This window comes from Cataglyphis hispanica, chromosome 10 (assembly GCF_021464435.1).
Source record: "Cataglyphis hispanica isolate Lineage 1 chromosome 10, ULB_Chis1_1.0, whole genome shotgun sequence".
Taxonomy (NCBI): Eukaryota; Metazoa; Arthropoda; class Insecta; order Hymenoptera; family Formicidae; genus Cataglyphis; species Cataglyphis hispanica.
In genome coordinates, this window is record NC_065963.1 from 2074266 (window position 1) to 2098775 (window position 24510).

The 24510-nt window shown below is 28.3% G+C and overlaps 2 protein-coding genes across 3 annotated transcripts in view; both read left to right on the forward strand.

Moving 5' to 3' along the window:
• LOC126852258 (putative fatty acyl-CoA reductase CG5065) lies at positions 1–24262 on the forward strand. 2 transcript variants are annotated; one of them, XM_050596868.1, is made up of 7 exons: positions 1–128; positions 990–1197; positions 5989–6228; positions 11918–12182; positions 22484–22786; positions 22873–23080; positions 23158–24262. In XM_050596868.1, the coding sequence occupies exons 1-7, from the start codon at positions 121–123 to the stop codon at positions 23456–23458; spliced, it is 1533 nt and encodes a 510-aa protein (XP_050452825.1). In that variant the 5' UTR covers positions 1–120; the 3' UTR covers positions 23459–24262. The 2 variants fall into 2 exon arrangements, with proteins under 2 accessions (XP_050452825.1, XP_050452826.1); XM_050596869.1 differs by lacking the exon at positions 1–128 and adding an exon at positions 141–286.
• LOC126852253 (putative fatty acyl-CoA reductase CG5065) overlaps positions 1–24510 on the forward strand; it is a 186942-nt gene that overhangs the window by 137659 nt on the left and 24773 nt on the right. The window lies entirely within an intron of this gene.

Consider the following 24510-nt stretch of genomic DNA (forward strand, 5'->3'; position numbering starts at 1 on the left):
TGGACAAAGGCAAAAATCGCAAGAAAGTCTGAAGAATGACCGCGCCGTGTAACAGGGATCAGGGATAAAACCACCGTCTTGTTGTTTCAGCATTCAGTTCGTTCTAACAGTTCTCACGATATGGAACGGTAGGACAAAAATCTCCTCCAAAAACATTTAACTCTTTCGATAGTGTTCGCTTTTGCACGATATTCGTTAAAAAAAAAAAAAAATTTTGGTTCGTTGGGTTTTCTTTGCGTGATTTAGTGAAAAACTTTTTTGATTTTTCTCACGTACGCCCAATTTAGTAAGTACGCATATTGCATATCAAAACATATAAATATACTGAAATCAACAAATATATATAACATTGAATAGTACTGTTTGACAATTAGAGAAAATAAATGGCCAAATTGCAATTTTTTTAGACGCTGATACGATATATATGATTTTGTAGTTGTTGCTATGTTCTTTTCTGTTTAGTTTTTTTTCTTTTTTTTTCATTTTTTTCCATAACACAATGATATTTTGCTTGTGTTTTCTCTTATTTTTTTATAATAAGTTTATAATAAGTTAAATATATAATTGACACTTTGTGACTGAAATTCTTTAAATTGTAACGAGATATGCATATCAGTTGCTGATTATGAAAATGAATATTTTTGTCAATTATAAAAGCTAAAGATCCGTTAAGAAAAAAAGAGAAGGAGAAATAATAATTGCGTAGAATATTAATAAAGTAGCACTATAATAAAGAATCCATGTTAGATATATGTCTACGCTAAACGTTTGTTAGCGAGCTGCAAAGTTTTTTTAATAGTTAGAAATACAAAAGTCACAAACATCATATAAAATAGAAAGAATAAGGGAAGAATAAAAAAAGGAATTAATAAAAATTCTTAAACTAAAATTATAAGTAATAATAAGATCTCAAAGAACGCAAATTATAATTTTCTTATCGATCTTTTCTTTCCTTTCTCTGACAAATATTTCGCTAATATATTTTTCAGATCTCTCAAAAAAATGACCACAAAATTTCCATCGATACCCAAATGGTTTTCCAACAAAAGTATCCTTGTCACTGGAGGTACAGGATTCATGGGGAAGGTTCTAATTTCTAAACTACTACTTAGCTGTCCTGACATTGGCAATATATTTTTATTAATCAGAAGAAAGAAAGGCGTTGATTCGCAAGCAAGATTGCATCTCATCTTGCAGGTATCGCAACAACCTTCACTTTATTCGTTCATTAAAGAGAAAAAAAATAAAATGAATAGACAAAAATAGTTATTTTGAAATAAAAATAAAGATTGCGGTATTTTATTTTAAAAAATGCTGTATTTTTATTAAAAAAAAAAATTATTATTATTATCGTGTATGAAATTAATAATTGCGATTTAATTCAATTGCGATTTACCGCGCATTAATTGGAATAAATTTAAAATACAATGTAGACTGATTATAACCGAGCAAACATAAATTTAAAAATTTGATATATAAATGCAAAGAATATCAACATGTGCAGCTCCCTCATATTATTTAAGTTTATTAGCTTAAATGTTTAATGCCGTAAGTTGGCATAACATTTGTTCATTTTTTGCTACTTATGCACAATTGGCATAAGTAATTGGCACAATTTATTATCTTATAAATCATCTGATTATCCAATGAATTTGTTTTTTAATGATAGTATCATAGCAATATTTAAATCAAATTTTTATAAAACAAAAATTTCTCTCTCTCTCTTTCATATCAGCGATATTCGAATAAATTTAATATTAAAGATTTAAAAAAGTAATAATAATTAACATACAGAAATGCATAAGTTATTTAAATATTTAAATATAGATGTTTATATATTACAAAATTTTCTTCGATATTCTATTGCTTTCTTAGAATTAATAGGAGTTAATTTGAAAGATAATATTTTAAACAAATATCTCAGTTGAAAAATTATTATAAAGCTTATGTACACATTTTGTTATCCTCATTGTATTTTGGTATTGAATCTTCAACAAAAGATATGTTAAAATTAAAAAATCTATCCGAATTTAATCTCGCACGACGCAAGAATTATCATTATTATGTATTTCTATCTTCAAAACACGCTTAATTATAATCCAAAAAGATAATACTGTAACTGAGAAAAGATGAAATTTTGATTTTCGAAATTTGTAACCTGGGAGTTTTTGAGAATAGACGCAATAATTTGCATTAATACACGATGCGAAGTTCTTTATCTAATATCCGATATTATTTATTTATGTCTTATCGATGTAAGCAAATGTAAAGATGACATCAAATTATCGATGTAAGCGAGAATATCTTGATATTAATGTACATACAGTTGAAGATGTACGCATTTATCTACATATGCATCAAAGTGGTTAATAGAACAAGCCGCATTACGATCTCTTGGCGAATGCGCTTGTTAAAATAACTTCGATCTACGATGAAGCAACACGCGACACGCAATAGACCTTTCCTGGGCATTATTATAGTGATTATCCTCGAGCTCGAAAGCAACGATTTATTATAATCCTAATTTTTCTCCTCACACATTATTTTTATTCACACATATGTCGTAGCTTTCATAACTTCATTCGCTGAAGGTGTCGAAAATTGCGACATCAGACGCGGCGACATAGAACGCAATTGCTTTTCTAAATTTTAATAGACTCGCGCTACGAAGAATAACAAGACACTAATATTACCAGATGCACATATGTGTGGCAATCAAAGAATCGTATCGTACGACAGTGTACAATCGATTTTTCAATCTTTTTCTTTCTTTATTATCTTTATCTTTTATTGATTATATTTTTTATTTTGTTGTGTATACACAGTCGATCTATAATTTATTATAATAACGCATAATTAATCGTAAGCCATCAAATTTATGGTAAATATTCTTAGATTTTGATAAATGTAAAATTGATCGAATAAAACCCATACGGAAATCGATGAAAGTTGATAATTGTTGCTTAACATTATTTCATTATATCTCGTAGATGAATTGAATCATTACAACTTGCCTTGACATCAATCACGCCATAAGAAATTTTTGAATTACTTCATTATCTTCTCAAGTCTTTCGAGAAACTTTCAAAACTTTCGATGTCTAAAGATGTTTGCTAAGCAATCTTATCCTTGCATCATGCGGGTACATATAAAATCGAGAAATATTTCTTAGACGCTGCATTATAATGCGTTTCCAAGAAATTGTTTATTAAAAATCAATATGTTTGCAATGCGTCATCGCGATAGAATTTTATCATCAGATTATTATTTCATGAATAAAAGAGACAAAATAGAACTATGCTAAATTGTTGTTATTGTTATTATGATCTTGAAAGAGAACAAAAAGGATTATCAAAATAACTTATTTTTTGCACTTATAAATCTGTTTATCATGCGCTCACGCATGATTAACAGTCAAGATTAATTGTAATCTGGAGTAGTGTCAACTTTATATGTATGTATGTCACACACACATACGTATATAAGCACGTTCACATATACTGAGGTAGCAAAAATATTCTCTTTTATCTCATTTTGATGTAATTTGATGTCAAAAATGACGTCAAAATGACTACTTTTTTATCTTGAACAAAATGAATCGGTTTTTTGTAATCGATTGATTTATGCGAAAAATATTGAAAGAGATTTTTTTGAAGAATGTATGACTATGATAAATTCAACGGTGCTGTTTCATTCTCTTAATTTATTAAATACTAAAAAATTTTCTATAGCAATAACCAATAATACTATATATTTTAAGTTTTTTGCTTCCTCATAGAGAAAGCTTTGTTTTTATCAAAAATTTTTTTTTTTTAATTTTGAAATGCCAATGTGATTAGAATGTTCTAAAACGTCAAAAAGACATATTTTAAAATGTCGAATATATGTGTATATATGTATGTATGTGCACAAAAAGGATGTGGTTGTTCTAACTACTAGTAAATTTTAAGATAATGGGCTAAATTCTTTTATATAAATAAAGTATCATTAAAGGTTGATTGGTATTATACTTGGATCGATAAAGAAATTTATTTTTTATAAAATTATAAATTTAAAAAAAATGTTCTAACTTGCGCAAATTTTGAGATATCAGTCTAAATTTTTTGATGTGAATAGAATATTATTAAAGGATGATTGGTATTAAATTCGATGAGAATTGGTAAAAGGGTTTATTTTTTATAAAATTTTTTAATTTTTAATAAATGTTTGTGCTGTAACTTCCATAAATTTTGAGATCGGACTAAATATTTTTACATGAATAGACTGTTATTAAAGAATGGTTAATATTGAATTTAATGAGAATTGATGAAAGAGTTCATTTTTTACGAAATTTTTCAATAAATGTCTGTGCACGCTGTAACTTCTGTAAATTTTTGAAATAATAAATTAAATTATTTTACATGAATAGAATATCATTAAATTATTGAATATCGTAATCGCAACATTTTGAGCTGTGAAGCTAAGGGAAAATTTCAAGGTGAAGATTTGAAACAGTTCAATTATAGATATTGGGTCAACGACAAGATTCCTTCTCTCTCTAGTCCGAAACATAAAAGAGAATAAATTCTTTTTTGAAAAACGACGGACTTATTCGTCGCATCTTGTTGGAAAGCTGTCATCTTAGAGCCTCGGAACGGTTATCATTCGACATATTTGTAATTACGATTACTAATATTATAAAGGGAAACAAATAAAATTATGAGAAAGCAATGTGCAACTTTTTAATTTGGACAATTTTTTACTTGTTTATTTTTTTTCAACTATTTTTTATTTACATTTTCTTCTGAATTTGAAATAAATCTTTTTTTCGAGAAATTGATTTTGGCACAAATTTTATATAGATAAATAATAAAAAAATAAAAATTTATGATTTGAAAAAAGAACAATATATTTTATTATATAATCAAAATGAATTTGAAAATTTTGAAAACTCCATACAGTAATAATGCCTCTGTTTAAAATTGTTGTAAATATCCGTAATATTATTATAAAACATTGAAATATTTTGTTTATAGCATAAATTTTACTTGTAGTATAAATTTAATTTTTTCAATATTTATTTTATTTAATTTTTTCAAAAAGTTATGTTAAAAAATTATTTATTTTAAATGTTTATTTAAATAAATGCCAAAGAAAAAAACACAACTCGGGAAAACGCGATAATCTTGTAAGACATTCATTAAAGCCTTTCCTGTCAATCCAATGATCAGGAAATCACAAATTCAAAAATTGCAGGCGCTGCATAATGTGGAAGATCCCGTTAATGAAATACAAGCTAATTTTTTTCATATAGCAAGTCATGTCTATAAATGATTTTTAATAATTTCTCTGTAATTATTCTATCGACGTAATTCTCTAGCCGTAAGTATAATTCCCTATTAAAATTACATTCGGTAGAAATCGCTTAATTGATCTCAGTGCAACTTTAATGATTTAATGGCACAATAAGAGTTCTAGCGGATTGCTTCCAAATCCTTAAAAGATGTGCGCTTCGCTTTCATTGATTTCTGTATGTACTTGTAAAAAAATTTTTACTTTTTTGATATATTTTAAATTTAGGAAATATGAGGAAGTTGTGATTTCCTTCGTCATTTTTTAAAAAATATCAATTCGATAGAGAGAAGTATTTTTTTCAGACACACATGTTTATAAATTTTTTTTCTTATTTTGATCTCTGTAACACCTAATAGTAAAGTTCTTGTTAACATTTTGGATAACAACTATAAGAAATCACGAATTAAGCTTTTAAAACTTTAATATTTAAGGTTAGTATTTAAAAAAAAAGTTAAAAAATGGCTATTTTTTTACACTAAAGTACATAATATATTGTGTACAATTAAAATTACGTTTTCTATAATATCATATGAAAAATATGCTCTGATAAGAAGATAAAAAAATTAAAAAAATTTAGAATATAGTTCGTAGAATTTTAGAAGCGTTTTAGAAATGGAAAAAAGGCTCGAAGACTCATGGAACTTATATTTACAGCAAGAGCCATTTAGGATCCTCAGAGAACAGTATCCAGAACGGCTAAAGAAATTGATAGTGATAGCAGGTGAATTGACCGTGGAGGGACTCTCTCTATCTGTCGCGGACAAGGAATGTCTCACCAGTCGAGTTTCCGTTGTCTTTCACATGGCTGCTAATGTGAAATTTGACTTGTCGTTGAAAAATGCAGTCAAGACCAACACTATGGGTACTGTAAACATCGTGACGCTAGCAAAACAGGTAAATACTCATTATAAATTACTTGGCAGAGTATGATCAATTTGATGTCAGAATGAACGTATATGAATGATTTTTTCAATATCGCCAACTGTTTATATCAGAATGCAAATATCTAAGCAGACTACGCGTTCGAATCAGAAGATGATCAAGAGAAATGAAGTTTTGATGGCACAGATAGCCTTTTCTATCTATTCCTATGTATCTATTCCTGCTTCCATCCTTGAAATCATTACGTTTCCTTTCTAAGGTCGGCGCCAGTTAAGACAGGGTATGCAGTCTGTACTTATTGTTAGTATCTATATGTGCATCTATATGTGAAAGTGTAAACCGGTAATTACATCATATTGAATTTTTATAGTTACTTAGTGCAAAAGAATTGTGTTTATAGCATTGATTAAGCAAGTAAGACTAAGATTTTAATTGATGCTTGAAATAAGAGATTTTACTCGATGGCGTACTTAAATGAAAATTATAGCGAAATATAGTGTTACGTATAATCATTGCAATTTCGTTTCTTAAAATGTTATTTTTATTTGATTTTGATTTTTATTTAACGGAAAAACATGTCTTTATTACTTGTGGATTAAAAAAGATTTTTATTTTTTCAAGTATATTTTAAGACAATCTAATTTTTTTGTGAAAAAGATACTACATATCCCTATGACTTATAAACTTTGTATATAATTGATTTTGAAAAGATATATATATTTTTTATTATATCATGTAAAAGCGATATTCCATAGTTGAAAAATTTCTCACATTTTTATTCATATCTTTCAATAACTATAAAAAAAATTTCGGATATTGATTTATCCATAAGGATATCATTCAGACAAAAATCGATATTTTATATTTATGATAAAATTTTGACCCAATTATTTTATTTATATTTAAAAAATTATGTATTCATTTTTTTTCTTTTTTTTTGAAAAACATGGTTTCGAAAAAGATGCGTTTAAAATTTCATATTAAAATTATATTATATTATAAGATAAATAAATGAGAGAGAGATTGAATTTATAGCCCTTGCTGTTAATTCGTTATCTTATAACTATAAAGAATACTTCTCTGTTCTTCCTTTTTTCAAAAATTGATAAAAGCAAGTGCAAAGTTATATGACGAAACTACTTATCTTTTTCACATTTCTTTTTCAATATTAATATAACCAAATAATTTTTTTTACTTTCTTTTTTATACATTTGGTTGCATTTTGACCGATGCTTTGTCCTGGATAAGCTTTATCCGAATGTTAATTACGATTTAAATATTAAAGTTATTTATTTTTATAACGATTTTAAATATTTGTTTATTTTTCATAAAACTAAAATTTCTTTAAACAATTAAATCATATTTTATTTATTTCTGAACAGATTAAAGAAAGCATGATAACAAGTGGACTTTATAAATTTGTTTGTTGCCATAAAAATTTGTATTTTGTCTTGTTTTTTAGTTGAATTTTTCCGATCACGTTCTCGAATGTTATTTCCATATTGAAATGATATTTACTTTACATAGAACTAAATAGATAAGGTACAAGATCATACCAAATGCTACTTTGTTATTCATAAATATTTAAACACTTAGGTATGTATAAAGTTATAAATATTTATAAAAATTTAATCTGAATATCTATTCCTTGAAGAAAAATACATACAATTCATGCGGATATATCTATATTTCTACAAAGTAGAATTATAATTTTATAAATCTTTTGGATATCTTCATTAAAATTATATATTTTGGGGACACGTAAAATCTTAAGGGGATCCTTAAGCGACTGGCGAACTCCGATGGGTTTAGCGCCCTCATCTAAACGTAACTAAATTTGCCGATAATTGGTATTTGTACCGGCATTGTAACCGGCATTTGTAGTTCCGTTATTATTGATAGTATTAAATTAATTCAAACATGCATAATAGAAGACGCAATTTTTGCATTGTGTTCCATATATTCAAATGAGAATATTACAATATATTTTTACTGCTTTATTTATCGTCTGGCATATGTATGCAAACATATCTAAGAGTGTGACTGTGTGATAGTAAAATATATATGCGTGTCTTTATTGCATTGAACACAATTTGAATATTGCTTACATAATAACGTGTACTCTTCTATATATTTTTTAAGAGAAACGCCATTTGGACATTTGTGTCCATATTTTTATATATATGTATACATATATAATATATTATAAACATACATACATATATATAATATTTTATATATGTATAAATATATATATATATATATATATATATATATATATATATAAAATTGATATATATGTAAATGTTTATGTATTTGTAGTATAAATTTGCAAACATTTACAATACATTATATATTTATCTCAATCGCGACAAAATAATGAATTTACAATATTTTGAATATTGAATATTCGAATATCTTGAATATTGTAAATAAAGAGTAGGTCCCTCCATATTCTTGTGAGACACAACTATATATTCTTTTTGTCTCTGCAATAAAGATAATCTTCGCATTGAGATTTTTTTTTTAATATCTTTTTGCATATCATGATAGCTTTATAAATACGATAATAAATATTTATCATCGTTAATATATCGATATAATCAATATGATCGAGAGCTTAGTATTATAAATTTTTTTACCACATAAATGTGAATGTTTATATATTAGTAGGACATAAGTACACATATTTTGAGATTTTTCCAAAATATTTTCTCCCGCTCACGAATTGATCGCCTCTGGCATTTATTTTTTAACACACATGCAAATTGCATCTTGTGTGAAATAACCAGCTTACAAATTGATCGCCTCTGGTATTTATTTTACACACATGCAAATTGCATCTTGTGCGAAATAATCAGCTCACGAATTGATCGCCTCTGACATTTATTTTTTAACCAAAGCGCACATGCAAAACGCATTTGATATGAAAAAGCAACCAGCTCACAAATTGATCGCCTCTGGAATTTATTTTACACACATGCAAATTGCATCTTGTGTGAAATAACCAGCTCACAAATTGATCACCTCTGGCATTTATTTTACACACATGCAAATTGCATCTTGTGTGAAATAACCAGCTCACAAATTGATCGCCTCTGGCATTTATTTTATACACATGCAAATTGCATCTTGTGTGAAATAACCAGCTCACGAATTGATCGCCTCTGGCATTTATTTTACACACATGCAAATTGCATCTTGTGTGAAATAACCAGCTCACGAATTGATCGCCTCTGACATTTATTTTACACACATGCAAATTGCATCTTGTGTGAAATAACCAGCTCACGAATTGATCGCCTCGGGCATTTATTGTTTACCCAAAGCGCACAAGCAAAACGCATTTGATATGAAAAAACAACCAGCTCACGAATTGATCACCTTTGGCATTTATTTTTTAACCAAAGCGCACATGCAAAACGCATTTGATATGAAAAAACAACCAGCTCACGAATCGCCTCTGGCTAACTAACTACTGTACCAGTAACTAGTATTTTAAAATACTAATATAATAAAAGAGGCAAGCTTTTCTCGTTATATTGCGTCTCATTGCGTCCCCACACATCATATATTAAAAATAGTACACAAAAAAAAATTCAACGTGTAATAACGTGCTATAACAATACGCGATAATCTCTTGTTACGCGTATGAACAAGACACTCGCGACAAACTGAGATTGTTGTGAGCCTGCCGCGCATTGATACGATCGCATATGTTGTTTGCATGTATGTGTGTGCGTATAGCTGACTTACTGCCTGATACATATATACTTACATACTGATTGCTATAGATATCGCGTAATGATGAAAATGAAAATTAATCTTTATAAATGTTTATAAATTAAAAATCTTTATAAATTAATATTCTATGACCGAAACATTTATAATATAAAAACTTATTTTTATATTATTAAATTAATTTCATAAAAACAAAAATATTATTTCTATTTTACGAAAAAATTATATAAAATTAATTAATTATATGTATATTATGGATTATTCTGTATAATTAATAATAATTGTATTATCTTTGTATATTACACATATGTTATATACAAAATGTCTCCAAATTCAAATTTTGCAATGGAATAATTCTGGAAATATTAAATAATAAAAATTTTTATCAATTTTTTATCAAATTTCTAAAATTTAATAGCTTTTACTTTATAACTTACGATTTATATGATCGCCTGTGATTCGTGCATCTAATAATTGATAATCGAGCATTTAATGTTTCACTTATTCTATATGATAATTAACTGATAAACTATCAAGCTTTAATATCAATCTTATTACTAATAAAATACTAATAAGATATAAATATATATAAAATAATATATATATATATATATATATATATATATATATATATATATATATATACTTTTATTTTTATATAAACTTCCCAACTTATTATTATCAACTTTTAATATCAACATGCCGAAATTATTTTGTTACCTATAATATGCTGATAATGTGTGTGTATTATATATATATATATATATATATATATATATATATATTTGTGAATTTATATATAAAGATGGAAACATACGTATTTATACATATGTATTTATTATCAGATAATAACTATAAGATCAATTCGGAATTAAATTGGTTAATTAATTATTATATTTATATTTTACATGTTGATATTAAACAATAACAAGTTGATAATAAAAAGTTGAGAACTTTATATAAAAATAAAAGTATATATATATTTTCATTTTTATAGCTTATTAGTATTTTATTAGTAACAAGATTGATATTAAAGTTTGATATTTAAGCAAATACAGTTTTACATGGCAAAAAACATCGATTTTTTTTAATTAAGTAAAGCTTTTCTTAAATGATTAAAAAAAAGTATTAGAGCGAAGAAAGTATTAAATCGACATATTACTTTCTGATGTTTGTAGTTCTACAATTTCAAATAGAAATTTCTACTTATAGATATTTATTAAATATCAGATTATATCAGACTATTTTATAATATTTCAAGCAAATGATCTGTTTGTAATATAAACAAAAATTAAGGTCTGAAAAACCGATATCTAAATTATAGTCATTGAAAAAAACTGCAGAAAATTATTTTAAATAATTTTCCTATAATTATACTTTAAGAGAAATAAGAATAGTAAAAGTAGTTAAACGTAATAAAGAAAAATAAAATTAACTAGATAAAGATTGATATATGCAAAATTGATTATTAATAATAAAATTATATCTTATTATTGTTTCTTGAGATAGACATTTTTAAGAAAATATTGTTTTTATCTATTAAAATTGAAATTTTTAACACGGAATATTTTTATGCAAGGTGCATCTCTAAACTGCAAAGACATACTTCATCAGTCAATAATATTTATTCATATTCCTTAAATACTTCAAAATAAATTGGTACATTACGTTGATGTACATAAACTACAGAGTATAATTACATAACATAAACTGTATATATATATATATATATATATATATATATATATATACAGTTTATATATGTTTCATACTATAGAGAACTGTTATGTACATGTACATAAACTATAAAGTATTAAAACACACATCTTTAATTAATTTTTCTATAATTGTACTTTGAGAAAAATAATAAAATTAAAAGAAAATAAAAATTGACTAAATAAAGATTTAGAAACTGAAACAAGTATACAGAGTCATGTAATATTATATGTATATCTTTCAGATGTCTCTACTCGAATCGTTTATATACATTTCGACGTCTTTTTGTCAATGTGGCGAATCAATATTAGAAGAACATGCTTATCAAACTAACGTATCAGCAGAAGTTGTTATTCACATGATTGATACGATGACGGATCAAACGCTAGAAGCAATCAAACCACAACTTTTGGGTGATCAACCTAATACGTATGCTTACAGTAAGGCACTTAGCGAAGATTTTGTGTCGAGATGTGGACTGCCCGTAGGAGTTATTCGTCCGTCGATAGGTAATTAATTCATGCTAAACATATATTTCTGATTCCTATGTTTATTATAAGAATAATCATGAAATAAAATATTTCTTATTTCCAAGAAAATTAACTTAAATAAAATTAATTAACAAAGAACTATTATTAAATAAATCAGGAAAAATAGTTTTTAATTTCTCTAAAAAAGGCATGTTATTGATGCCTTTTTTCCGCGATGCTAATTAATTCTTTCGCTGTGCTTCATAAGTAACTGTCATCGTGAAGATCGCATATTTTGACAGTTTATACAGCTTGACAATTCAATATCTTAGAAGTTAATAGTCCAGTCATTATAGGTTTTTTATGCAAAAGAAATCGATATAAACTTTTTTTTAATTGCTTTATTTCGTTGTTTTAAATAACATATTAAAAATAGAGAACGATATCGGCAGGGCTAAAAAAGTTATTCAAGGGTCAAAAATCAGTTTTTTGCGAAAATTTCGTTTTCTATGGCTCGGAGATCAATTAAGGTTATTATAAAAAAGAAAGTTTATGAAATTCTGTGCAAAAATGATTAAATTCATTTTTCATATACGATGAACCGTTTCCAAGTCAAGTGTAAAAAAATTACGTTTCATCATCTTCTTCATGAATGTCATATATTTCTATTTTATCGATAGATTCTTCGAGTTCTACATCTTCGTTATCTTTATTATCTTCATTCATGTTTATTAATAATAAAAGATCAATGGAATTAATCTCATCATACTCAGTGGAATAATTATCGGATGTATTAGCAGCAGAAGCTTTAGGCATGGTATTAAGACATGATTATCCATAATAGTTGCCGCATATGGAGCAAGATAATCCGATTTTCCCGCAGTTTGCACCGCATTCTTTTGTACAATTGCAACAAATAGTATTAAAAATATTGTTTGCAAATGGTAACAACGGGCTCCAAAAAATTGTTATTAAAGATCCAGTCCCACTGTTGTGGATCTATATCTTTTCTCAGCCATGTTTGGATTTGGTAATATACACGGTACAGGTATTGTTGAGCTGCTGCAGTTGTAGGTGGAAGCGATTGTAATTTTACAGCAGTATTAAATGTAGTCGAAGCAAAACTTAAGTACCGATAGTTATCAAGAGATGTTTCCGACTTAGAAGCTCCATATATCGCCAAAATTATCCATACTCCATTCTCAAATATAAGTTGTTGAGAGCAATTTTCTTGTTGAAAAACTTCTGCAGCTTGATATAAATCAGGACGATTTTCAAAGATTTTCATTGTATTAAGTTTTTCTTTATAAAATAGAGCAGAAGTGGTATCACATCCAGTTATTGCATGTAGCAATAAAATATATTGCTTACAATGAGGATATTTGTAAATGCTTAAAGAATTATAAAATTACGTCTTGACCTTTCTCTTGCCTGGTTTCATGAAAAATAATTGTTGCTGTGAATGATTACGCCTTAGAGAAGAACCAAAAGATCAATGTCTTCGCCTACTACGACAGTGGTGTTAGCGATTGATTCTTCCATTGCTGTTTCAATAATTAACATATCTGCATCGTCATTGTTTTATTGCGATGTTGATGTTTTTGAATGTGTCCATGAGTATTGAAATCAATTTTTTTTATTAGAACGGTTTGATAAGAACTTTTCTTGAGAAATTGACACTTCTATATGTTCGTCGAAAAAAACTTCGAAAGATCCAGAAATTGCGGCGGTTCTTCGTAACTGTTCCATTATCTTGACGTTCTTATTATTGTCGATATATCCATCAAACACAACAATCACGTTAGCTCCGTTGTTGTATATAAGTAACATATCTGTTAATAATACAGAGAAATCATATGTATCATGTTGCTGCCATATAACTCGGTGAAGGAGAAATCCACTATCAATGACATATGTAAAGTTGTCAGGAACTATCTCAACATTCACAGGTTGAAGGCATTGATACAGTACAGATTTTTTTGTTTTATGCATACCGGAATTGTCAAAGAGTGAGGTAGAATATGAACTCAATTCATAATGCAAATAGTCACTAAAATAATTCATCGAATTTTTTATTTACACTGATTCTCTGGAAGAGTAATAATGGATCTATAGCAACTTTGCAATCATGAACTTTCAAAATTAGATCTAATAATTCAAAAAATATTTAAGAATTGTCTAATTTAAGCGGCCAACTTAAACATTTTATACTAATTTTATAAGAGAAAACTATAGTTTTTATTTCAGTTCATAATTAGTTTGATATGCAATACTTAAGAAACTTAAAAATTATGTCACATTTGTTGCACTATACTTTTTTTTTTATTAAACATTCTGACCATTATTTTTTATTAAACATTCAGTAATATACAGCGAGGCGCACGCACTTTTGCATAAGCGTATAATCATAAACATAAAGAAATTGATTAGACCACGAACATATGTGTAAGGAAATAAACCAATCAATTTCCTTATGCTTAACGTAAGTATAATTTTACAAAAAATTTCACTTTCATTCGCGCTTTCTGCTCGTGCATATTATGTATAACATCAACGTTTGTATCGTAATAAGTTAAATAGCAGTGGAATGCTATTAGCAGCTATGTGCTCTTTTCCTGGGAAATATCCAAGATAACATTAATGACTCTAAAAAAACAATTATGAAATTTTACCATTTCAGCTTTGATATAACTCGATATCCATTCAAAAAACATTCCAATACCACATGCTTTTAACTTATGTAACAATAATGATCAAAGGTTTTTCAAAAATTTGTATAAACAGTTTGTGAATACTTTAAGCAGAAAACAAAAAGAAAAGAAAGCAGTCTAGTAGTGTGAAAGAACATGTTTCTAAGCTTTCTATGGGCGGAGACTAAAACGATGGAGGTTTCATCCGATCTGTGGTTGTTCTCTCGCTGGACGGAATATAGAGTATCATCATCATCATTTTGGCTTTGGTGGGCCATAGTCTTCTCCTTCTAGAACATTCCTCTAGTCATCCCTATCTCCACTTCTATCGCATGCAAGCTTTCACATTGTTTAAAAATCTCGATCTCGGTCTCCTTCAGGAGACAGGTTGTCATCTTGATGTTGTCTAATTATTTTCTCTAATAAAATTTTTCTAGCTGGGTCTTAGTCAGACATCTTCATCATATGTTCTATCCATTTAGAGATGCCTTACCATAACTTGCTTCATCACATCTGGGCCCTGGAAAAGACTGTACAACTCACAATCATATATTTGCCTCCATATCCCATTCTCATTTATGATCCCAAAGATTTTTCTTAAAACTTTGCGCTCAAAACATCCCAAAGTTGCTTCATCTCATTTTGTGAATGTCCACGTTTCTGATGCATATAACTATCACAGCACTAGTCGTATAAAGATTATATAATTTAAGGCCGTATAAGATATTATATAATTTGCATTTCGGTGCCCTAGAGATGTTGTCTGACTTTAGTTGTGACATTAATGCAAAGTAACACCGATTTGCAGAGAGAACTCTCTGCTTTATTTCCATTGTAGTGTTGTCAGGGAAATATGTAAACTCGTCAACACATTCTATTTTGTCATTATCATTTGTATATTTTGGCATCTATTATATCTGACCTATCTCGAAGTGGCATATATTTAGTTTTATCAATATTTATTACCAATTCCATTTTTATCGCTGCATTTTTGAGACTATAACTGCATCCTTAGCTCCTTTTTCTGCTTTGCTGATTAGGTCTACGTCAGCATAGGCAAGAATTTGGTATAAACTGTTCTTGTTGTGGGAAGATGAGTCTGCTTTTTTATTTTTTCAAGGGCAATATATAAAACTATAAGAGCATAAGAGTGCGTTCCCTTGACGAGATCCATTATTAGCTTCAAATATTTCTGAAAAATCATTTCCTACTTATATTCTACATTTTCTCCATAGATAATGCGCTAAAGTTACCAAATAATTTAGTATTTGGATTTTTTTCATGGCTTCGTACAGTTTCGTTCCACATATAGAATCATACGTAGCTTTAAAATCCACAAAAATGTGATGTATCCTAATGTTTCTTTAATAATTGAAATTTGGTTTATTGTTGATTTCCCTTGGCTGAATTCAGTTTGGTAGTTTCCTACTATTTTTTTGGCAAATGGGTGTGTATAGTAGTCTTAGGCGTGTGTATAGTATTATCTTGTACCATATTTAAAAGTGTGATTCTACAGTAATTAGAGCCAATATTTTTATGTATCGTATATATAATTCCCAAATTCCACTCCTCAGGAAAAATTTTTTGATCCCAGATTTTCTGTAATAGTTTATGTATGGACTCTACCACCTCTTCATCTTTGTATTTAAAGAGTTCTGCTGGAATACTCACTTCCTGAGCTTTTTATTGTTGGGCAGGGTCTTTATGGCTTCTTTAATTTCCTCTTTTGTTGGAGAAGTTTGACTTCTTTATCTATGATGTCGTTACAATCTTCCTATATTCTCTCCCTCCTGACTTTTATCTACATTTAATAACAAGCTGAAATGTTCTATTTATCTCTTTAATACTTTATCCTTCGAATTCAACAATTCCCCTTGTATTTTTACATCGTGTTGTTGGTGATTTAAAGATAATATTCTGATAATATTCACTTTTTTGTAAAATTTTCTTGTAATATTCAAAATTAATAAAAAGAATTAGGCGAGGGATTCAGGTGCAAAATATGTTTATTTGATCTTAAAAAATTCGCGAACGTTTCAGTCCTTTCTTTAGATCATTTTCAGCGCAGACAAATAAATAAACAAATAATAAACCGACACAATCTATATAAAACGTTAGAATAAAATAATACACATGGAAACGCTTTAAAAAATGTAAATAATAAACGGTAATAAAACTTAGGCATGTCAATTATATTAAAAGAATAAATTAAATAAAACGGAAATCAAATGATAAAGCTATGGTATACATAGCTGGATGTATAATCCATATGTATACGTCCAATAGGCTGTGTCTCTCCATTGTTCCAAAATAGCAGAAGTATGGATGTAATCCATCCGTCAATTATGACGATACTTTACTGTATGCCGTGTACGAGAAACATGCGTATCTGAACAATAAAGAATTTATGGAGACACAAGTCTAACAGAGACATTTTAAAGTAATTACTTACAAAGTGATAGATTAATCCAGGCCATTGTAGGAAGTCACATTGTTACAATTAGTCAAAGTTTAAAATTAATAAATAATAAAAACGAAAAATAAATCAAAAAATAAATTGCAGAAAATTATAAATAAAATAATAAAATTGTATAATTATATAACACATGCGCAGTAGACAATAGGTACGATCAGTACTAACATATGTTTAAAAACGATAACAAGAGTGAGCGAATATAAATAGATATAACGTCTGTAATAAGGCTTTGAGTGTACAAACAAAGAATTTAAAGTCAAACTTTCGGAAGCCTGTTTATTGTATTGATATACGCCTCATGTAAGCACTCGGTATCAATTTGTAAATTTAAACTATTATTTTGTCTTTTAATAAAAAGTATTTCAGACGTTTATTATAATATGGTTCAATATCTAATATTTTAACATCGTTCTATTTAAATTTATGATTGAGATGCAACCTATGATCCATAATGACAGAGTGAGACAATGTGTTTCGTCTTATGTGATTACGGTGTTCTTTAATTCTAGTTTGTAACTGCTCGTTTGGTCGATGTACGACGCATCACAATCATTGCATTCTATTTTATAGACGATATTGCTATAAAATGGTTTCTGATCTTTATGTACTTTAATAAAACGATGTAGTTTATTTAAACTTAAGTAAGACAGTCTGACGTCTAAATCTTTAGTTATACTCTTGAATCGTTCAGAGATGGATGGTACATATGGGATCGTCAAAAATTTCTTTCTAATTGTATCCTCAGTCTCATCAAATCAGTTATGTTTGCTTTTATTATTATTATATAATAAATAAATTTTTATTAATTTTGTTAACCATTTGAAACCTTCAAATATTTATCATATTTTCTATATTCACATTCTCTATTTAGGCTTTGTATCTCTCTCAATTGTTCTCTTATCCATGATGCTTCTTTTATATGTTCTTCATCTTCTCTTTATCTCTTAACTTAACATTTATCATCTTGACATTAATCATAAATAATATCTATTTACATCATTTAAGTATTTATCATTATTAATATAATTAACTGATATTATTCTTCTCTATTTTTGATTCTGATCTCTAATTAAGATCTATCTTCTGTTTCCTCTTTCTTAAAATTAAATAACATGGTATTAATATAACATTTAATAATATTTAACAATATATTTAATAATATCAAACAAAATATTATTATCTAATATTATATTTATTTTCTTCTTTTTTTCTTCTCTCTTTTTCTCTTTCTTATTTTTTTCCTTTTTCTTTCTTTCTCTTTTTCTCTTAATATAAAATGATATATGTATAGTATTAATATTATATATAGTATTAATAAAATATTTAATAATATTTATTAATAATATTGGCATGATTACGACCGCCTATTTGAAAGGTCGTTTCTGAAGGCATTTTTGACGAGGAACACGGAAAAAATAGTAAAAAAAATTTTGATTAATAGTTTCCAAGATACGCGATTTTAAAGTTTCACAGTTTTAATGTCTTCTGTCATAAAATAAGGAAAAATAAAGGTTGTTTACGTTGCATTTGTGTAAAACAAACGTGAAAAAAGTATTTGTTTACATTTCCAAGGACGAAACTCCTTGGATTTTTTCACTTTTTACACAAATCGAGGTTCAACTCAAATCTTTATATTGATAAGTGTTGTTTATATAATTTTTTGGTAAATATAAAATAGAAAGCTATGAAATCTCATTTTTCATTAAAAAGTATATGACTTTATATAAACCTATTTCTGATTTAATTTTATTTCTGATTTAAAACTAAAATTTAGTTTGAATTAGGTTATATCTTCCGGAAGTGAAGCTCCCTCGTAGAGGGATCCACTGTGTTCACGCATATACTTTACAAAAAGCAAAGCAAGGTTCATCTCGATCCATCCAGGTAATTATTGTGTGAATAGGAAAGTATATACGTGGATGCAGTGAGTTCCTTCTGCTTACGAGGAGAGCTTTACTTCCAAAAGATATAACCTAACCCAAACCTATTTTTTATTTAAAACTTAAAATTTGGTTTTTTGTGATTATTCTTAGATCAAAAAACGTAAGCAATGTAAGATATTGGTAGTCCATACGTTTCTAAGCTACACATGGAAGATATTCGTGACAGTGATATTCACAACGAGTGAGTCCCGATTACATACATTATAGATTGGACACGACAATATTTTCTAATCGGACACAGACCCGATCGGACACAATTCCGATTGGACACATACTGTTGCAATCGGACACAGGCTCGATTGGACACATGCCCAGTTGTTTTCCATGTCAAAAATAAATGCGCGTAAATCCAACGTCGGGAAATAAAAAAAAAAGTTCATATAACAGCATATCATATCAATACATAGATTTGAGTTGAACCTCGCGTGAAAAGTTGTAAACCCATGTGGACCCTTCACTTCGCATTGAAAAATATATGCGTAGAGGCTTTACTTTACTATCAGAAAATTAGACACATAGGTTTGCGTTGAACCTTGCTTTGCGTGGAAAATTGTAAATCCATGTGAAATCTCACTTTGCGTGAAAAGTTATAAACTTATGTTAAAATCTTATTTTGCATTAAAGTGTTTGCGTGGAGGCAGTGTATTCCGCCTCTGCCTGTAGGAGGGCTTTACTATCAAAAAACTAGACACATAAGTTTGAGTTTAACTATTGCCCTGTGTCCAATCGGGCCTGTGTCCGATCGGGCCAGTGTCTGATTGGGTTTGTGTCCGATCGGGAAATATTGTCGTGTTCGATCTGTAATGTGCGCAAACGGAACGATCCCTTCACAACGTGTCAAGGTCAAAGTTAATTCGATTAAGTTCGGTTTTTCTAAAGTTTTATCATCATGTCCAACACTTTAAAGTGATATATGTCGGAAATTTTTTTATTAGTTTTCTCAATGATCCTTTTCTTAATGAACCTTCTCAAAAATGCTTTGAGAAACGACCTTTCAAATAGGGCGCCGTAGTTATCGTAATCGTCCCATAATATTTAATAACATTTTTAATAATATTGAACAATTTTATGGTAATATGCATAAAAGGTTACACCTAACTGATGACTTTGACCTTGACATATTGTTAACATAACCCTGAGCAACTTTTCCTTATAATTTAATTGGGGGTCTCTTATAGTTTCCGAGATATGCGATTTTAAAGTTCCTCAGTATTTTCTGTTATAAAATAAGGAAAAAATTTGTTTACGTTGTATTTTTAAAGCAGACGTGGAAAAAGTGTTTGTTACATTTCCGAGGACGAAATTCCTTGGATTTTTCCACTTTCCACGCGAAGCGAGGTTCAACGCAAACCTATGTGTCTAATTTTTTGATAGTGGAGCCTCCCCGCAAGGAGGGGGGTGGAACATACTATTTCCACGCATATATTTTTTAATGCGTAAATATAAAGTGAAAAGTTATAAACTCATGTGGAACCTTACTGCGCATTAAAAAGTATATGTGTGGAGACTGTACATTCCGCCCTCCCTATGGGGTAGCTCTACTATCACAAAATTAGACACATATGTTTGCATTAAATCTCGCTTTGCGTGAAAAGTGGAAAAACCCAACAAGTTTTGTCTCTGGAAATGTAAACAAACACTTTTTTCACGTCTGATCTACGTATATACAACGTAAGCAAACTTTATTTTTTCTTATTTTATAACAGAAAATACATTAAAACTGTAAAACTTTAAATATTTTAAGACTGTAAGAGATTAAGTTACAAGGAAAAGTTACTCAGGATCATGTCCTTGGCAACATATGTCAAGGTCAAAGTCATAGGTGAGGTGTAATTTTTTATGAATATTTACCAATATTATTATTTAATATTATATTCCTTCTCTTCTTCCTTCTATCTTTCTCCTTCTCTCTCTCTTCTTTGGTTATTTTTTCTCTTCCTTAACTTTAACTTAAGCTTCCATCTTTTACACTTTTTCTCTCGTTCTTTCTTTCTCTCTCGATAAAAATAAAGATGAGAGGAGACACCTTCGATGACTTTAACCTTGATACATGTTGTTAAGATCATGATTCTGAACAAGGATATAATTATTATAATTTATTATATTAATTATATTATAATTATATGATTTCACATGGATTTGCAACTTTTGCGCGAAACGAGGTTTACTTCATATACGTCGTCGTGTACTTCGGACGCGAAACAAGGTTTATAATTATATGATTTCACATGCGTTTCTTTTGTTCATATATCCGCTATTTCCACATACATATTAGTTGTTTATGTTTTTCAAACTCAAAATAATTGTTATATTTAAAAAATTTTTGTGTCAATCAAAATTGCGGTACTTTGTCAATCTACTGACTTTGCGCTTCGCGCGCGGTATTTATGTTGTTTTTTATTTATTATTAACATTACTGCATATAATTTTTATACAATTTTAAAATTGAAAATTTATATATTGTGATCTATTAATTACAACATTATTATAAGCAAATGTTCTCTTATCAATATTATGATTCAATATCCGACACCATTTTCGCCAATTTAAGATTAGAGATGCAGTTTTGCGTTTTGAAACGCTCTGCGCATTACATGTATGTACATGGTTCACGCTTGTGTACGTATCCCCTCCACATGCGCCTGCAGACGGTACAAAACTGACATCTCTGTCTAAGATTATCAAAATTGCGGTACTTTGTCATCAAAGTGACTTTAGCGCGCGGTAATCTAATCACATAAATCGCACGCATAAGCTGTTATTATAATTATATCATCTTAGCACAATAATAAATTTAAAATTTTATTTTAAAAAATAATAGAAAATTATTTTAAACAATAATAGATTATTGGAAATATCAGTCAATTTGTTTATAATGTATGTCAAAATCATTTTTATTTTTTAAATAAAATTAATAATACTTTTATATTTTTATTCTCATGTCTTATAATCAGTGCTGTTGAAACGAATTTATCGACATAAAAGTCGATATTATTGTAAGTTATGTAAGTTTATAAGGAAGAAGAAAAAATATATTACTACTCCAATTTTTCTATTTCAATTTTCTTGAAATAACAAATAATAAATCTTTATATAAAAAATATTTTAACATATTTTTTTAAAAAAGATCATTCATATTTTGTTATGTCATCAATAATTAATATTAACGATTGATGACTAATATGATATATGACGTCCTAACAACGATAATTGTACATATCTGTTTTTCAGTGACGGCATCTTGGAAGGAACCAGTATCCGGTTGGGTGGACAATATGAACGGCCCAACTGGATTAATAATAGGTGCGGGTAAAGGGGTCATACGATCAATGCTCTGTAACGCAAATTATTTAACCGATATAATACCTTGCGATATGGCCATAAACGTAATGATCGCACTAGCTTGGCAAGTCGGAACGGAAAAATCTATTAAGCCGATATTCTTAAATGCCACAGCTAACCAGGAAAATCCAATTTCTTGGGGCGACGCTTTAGAAATAGGAAAAAAACACGTCCTCGCAAACCCATTCTCACGTAAGAAATGCAAAACAAAATATCCGACGATATTGGAAGAAATTTGCAAGATAAATTTAATATATATAACATTACGCTTCTTTCAGAACCACTCTGGTATCCCGGTGGAAGATTAACTTCCTCGAAAATTCTACACTGGTTTGCCGTTCTATGGCTGCACACTATACCCGCATATCTATTAGATATTTTATTTATCATTACCGGAAACAAGCCTTTCATGGTACGAATACAAAATAAAGTAAACATTGGATTAGAACTGCTTCAGTATTACACCATGAAACAATGGATTTTTCGGTGAGAAAAGCTCACGATATCTAATAAAATCCAGTCAGGACTTTTTACATCATGCATTTAATTTAATTTAATTACAGTAACGACAATTTGCGCGATTTGCATCATCGATTGTGTTCCTCGGACAAAGAAACATTTTTCATGGATACGAAGCTCATCTCTTGGAATGAATATTTGTTGACATACATATTAGGCACAAGACAATATTATTTAAAAGACGATCCTTCGACGCTACCGCGTGCGAGACGGGTCTTCATGTATCTATATTTTGCCGACTATTTGCTCAAAGTAACGCTTGCAGTTTTCGTTTCTTGGATAATGTACACCTGGATAATTTCTGCTAAGCCTATTGTAGCGACGCTAGTCGAGACAAATGACTGAATATATAAAATATTAAACTTATTTAAATTGACTAACTGTATAGTTGTTACAACTGTTTACGAACTAAATAAAAATTAGAATGAAAAAACGATTGTAATGATTTCTAAAATAAAGTAAAAATTTTACTGTACACAAAAAAAAATTTATTGATTTAAATCACAGTTTTGATTTTCATTATAGTGACAATCGTGAATAACTTTACGTCCTTTGTACCTCAAAACAAAAATTTATATTTATATACACTATTTTTCTTATTTTAGGCTCATTATACGATTCTGTGAAACTTAAAAATTGTAACACGATTTTGTATATATATTTTTTATCTTGTTGTATTTTAGAATGTATGCACTTATAATTGTCCTACAATTGTAAACAATTGTAATGTAGTTATATAGAAAGAAAGTCAAATGATAATTGGATATTTTGGATATTTTGGATATTTTGAGATTTTCGCCGAATAGATATAGAATGTCATATGTTATATATAAAAGTGAAAACTATTACAAGTCGTAGAGAGGAAATATTTTATTTTCAATTCTTGATACTATTGTAAAATGTTATTTTTTATTTCCTTTATCATAATTTGGTTACAAGAATGTCACTTTTGAAACTTCTTCCTGCATAACTACGTTCGATCTTATCTTGTGCTGTATTACATAAGAGACAATGCCATTTTATAATATTTCATCAATGAAGAAACGTGCCAATATTTGAAAACTTTATTATACTTTTTATGCATTATTATATATAAGAGTATGATAAACATTATAATAACTACAAATATTAAAAACTCATAAACTTTGATTTTTTGTACAATCTGCTTTTCCTTAGAAATATAATTTATTGCAAAAATTGAAAAACCGAATCAAAATATTTCGAAGCGCATACTTCCAATGAATGACATTAAAATGTATAACAATTTCTTTTTCGATTTGCTTTTAAATAAACACAATAAACTTTTGAATTTTGAAAAAAAAATAGGTAAATATATATAGTATAGGCGCCTATCATTTTGTGTTTTTCTAAGTTATATTTTTATTTTAAATGTGCTC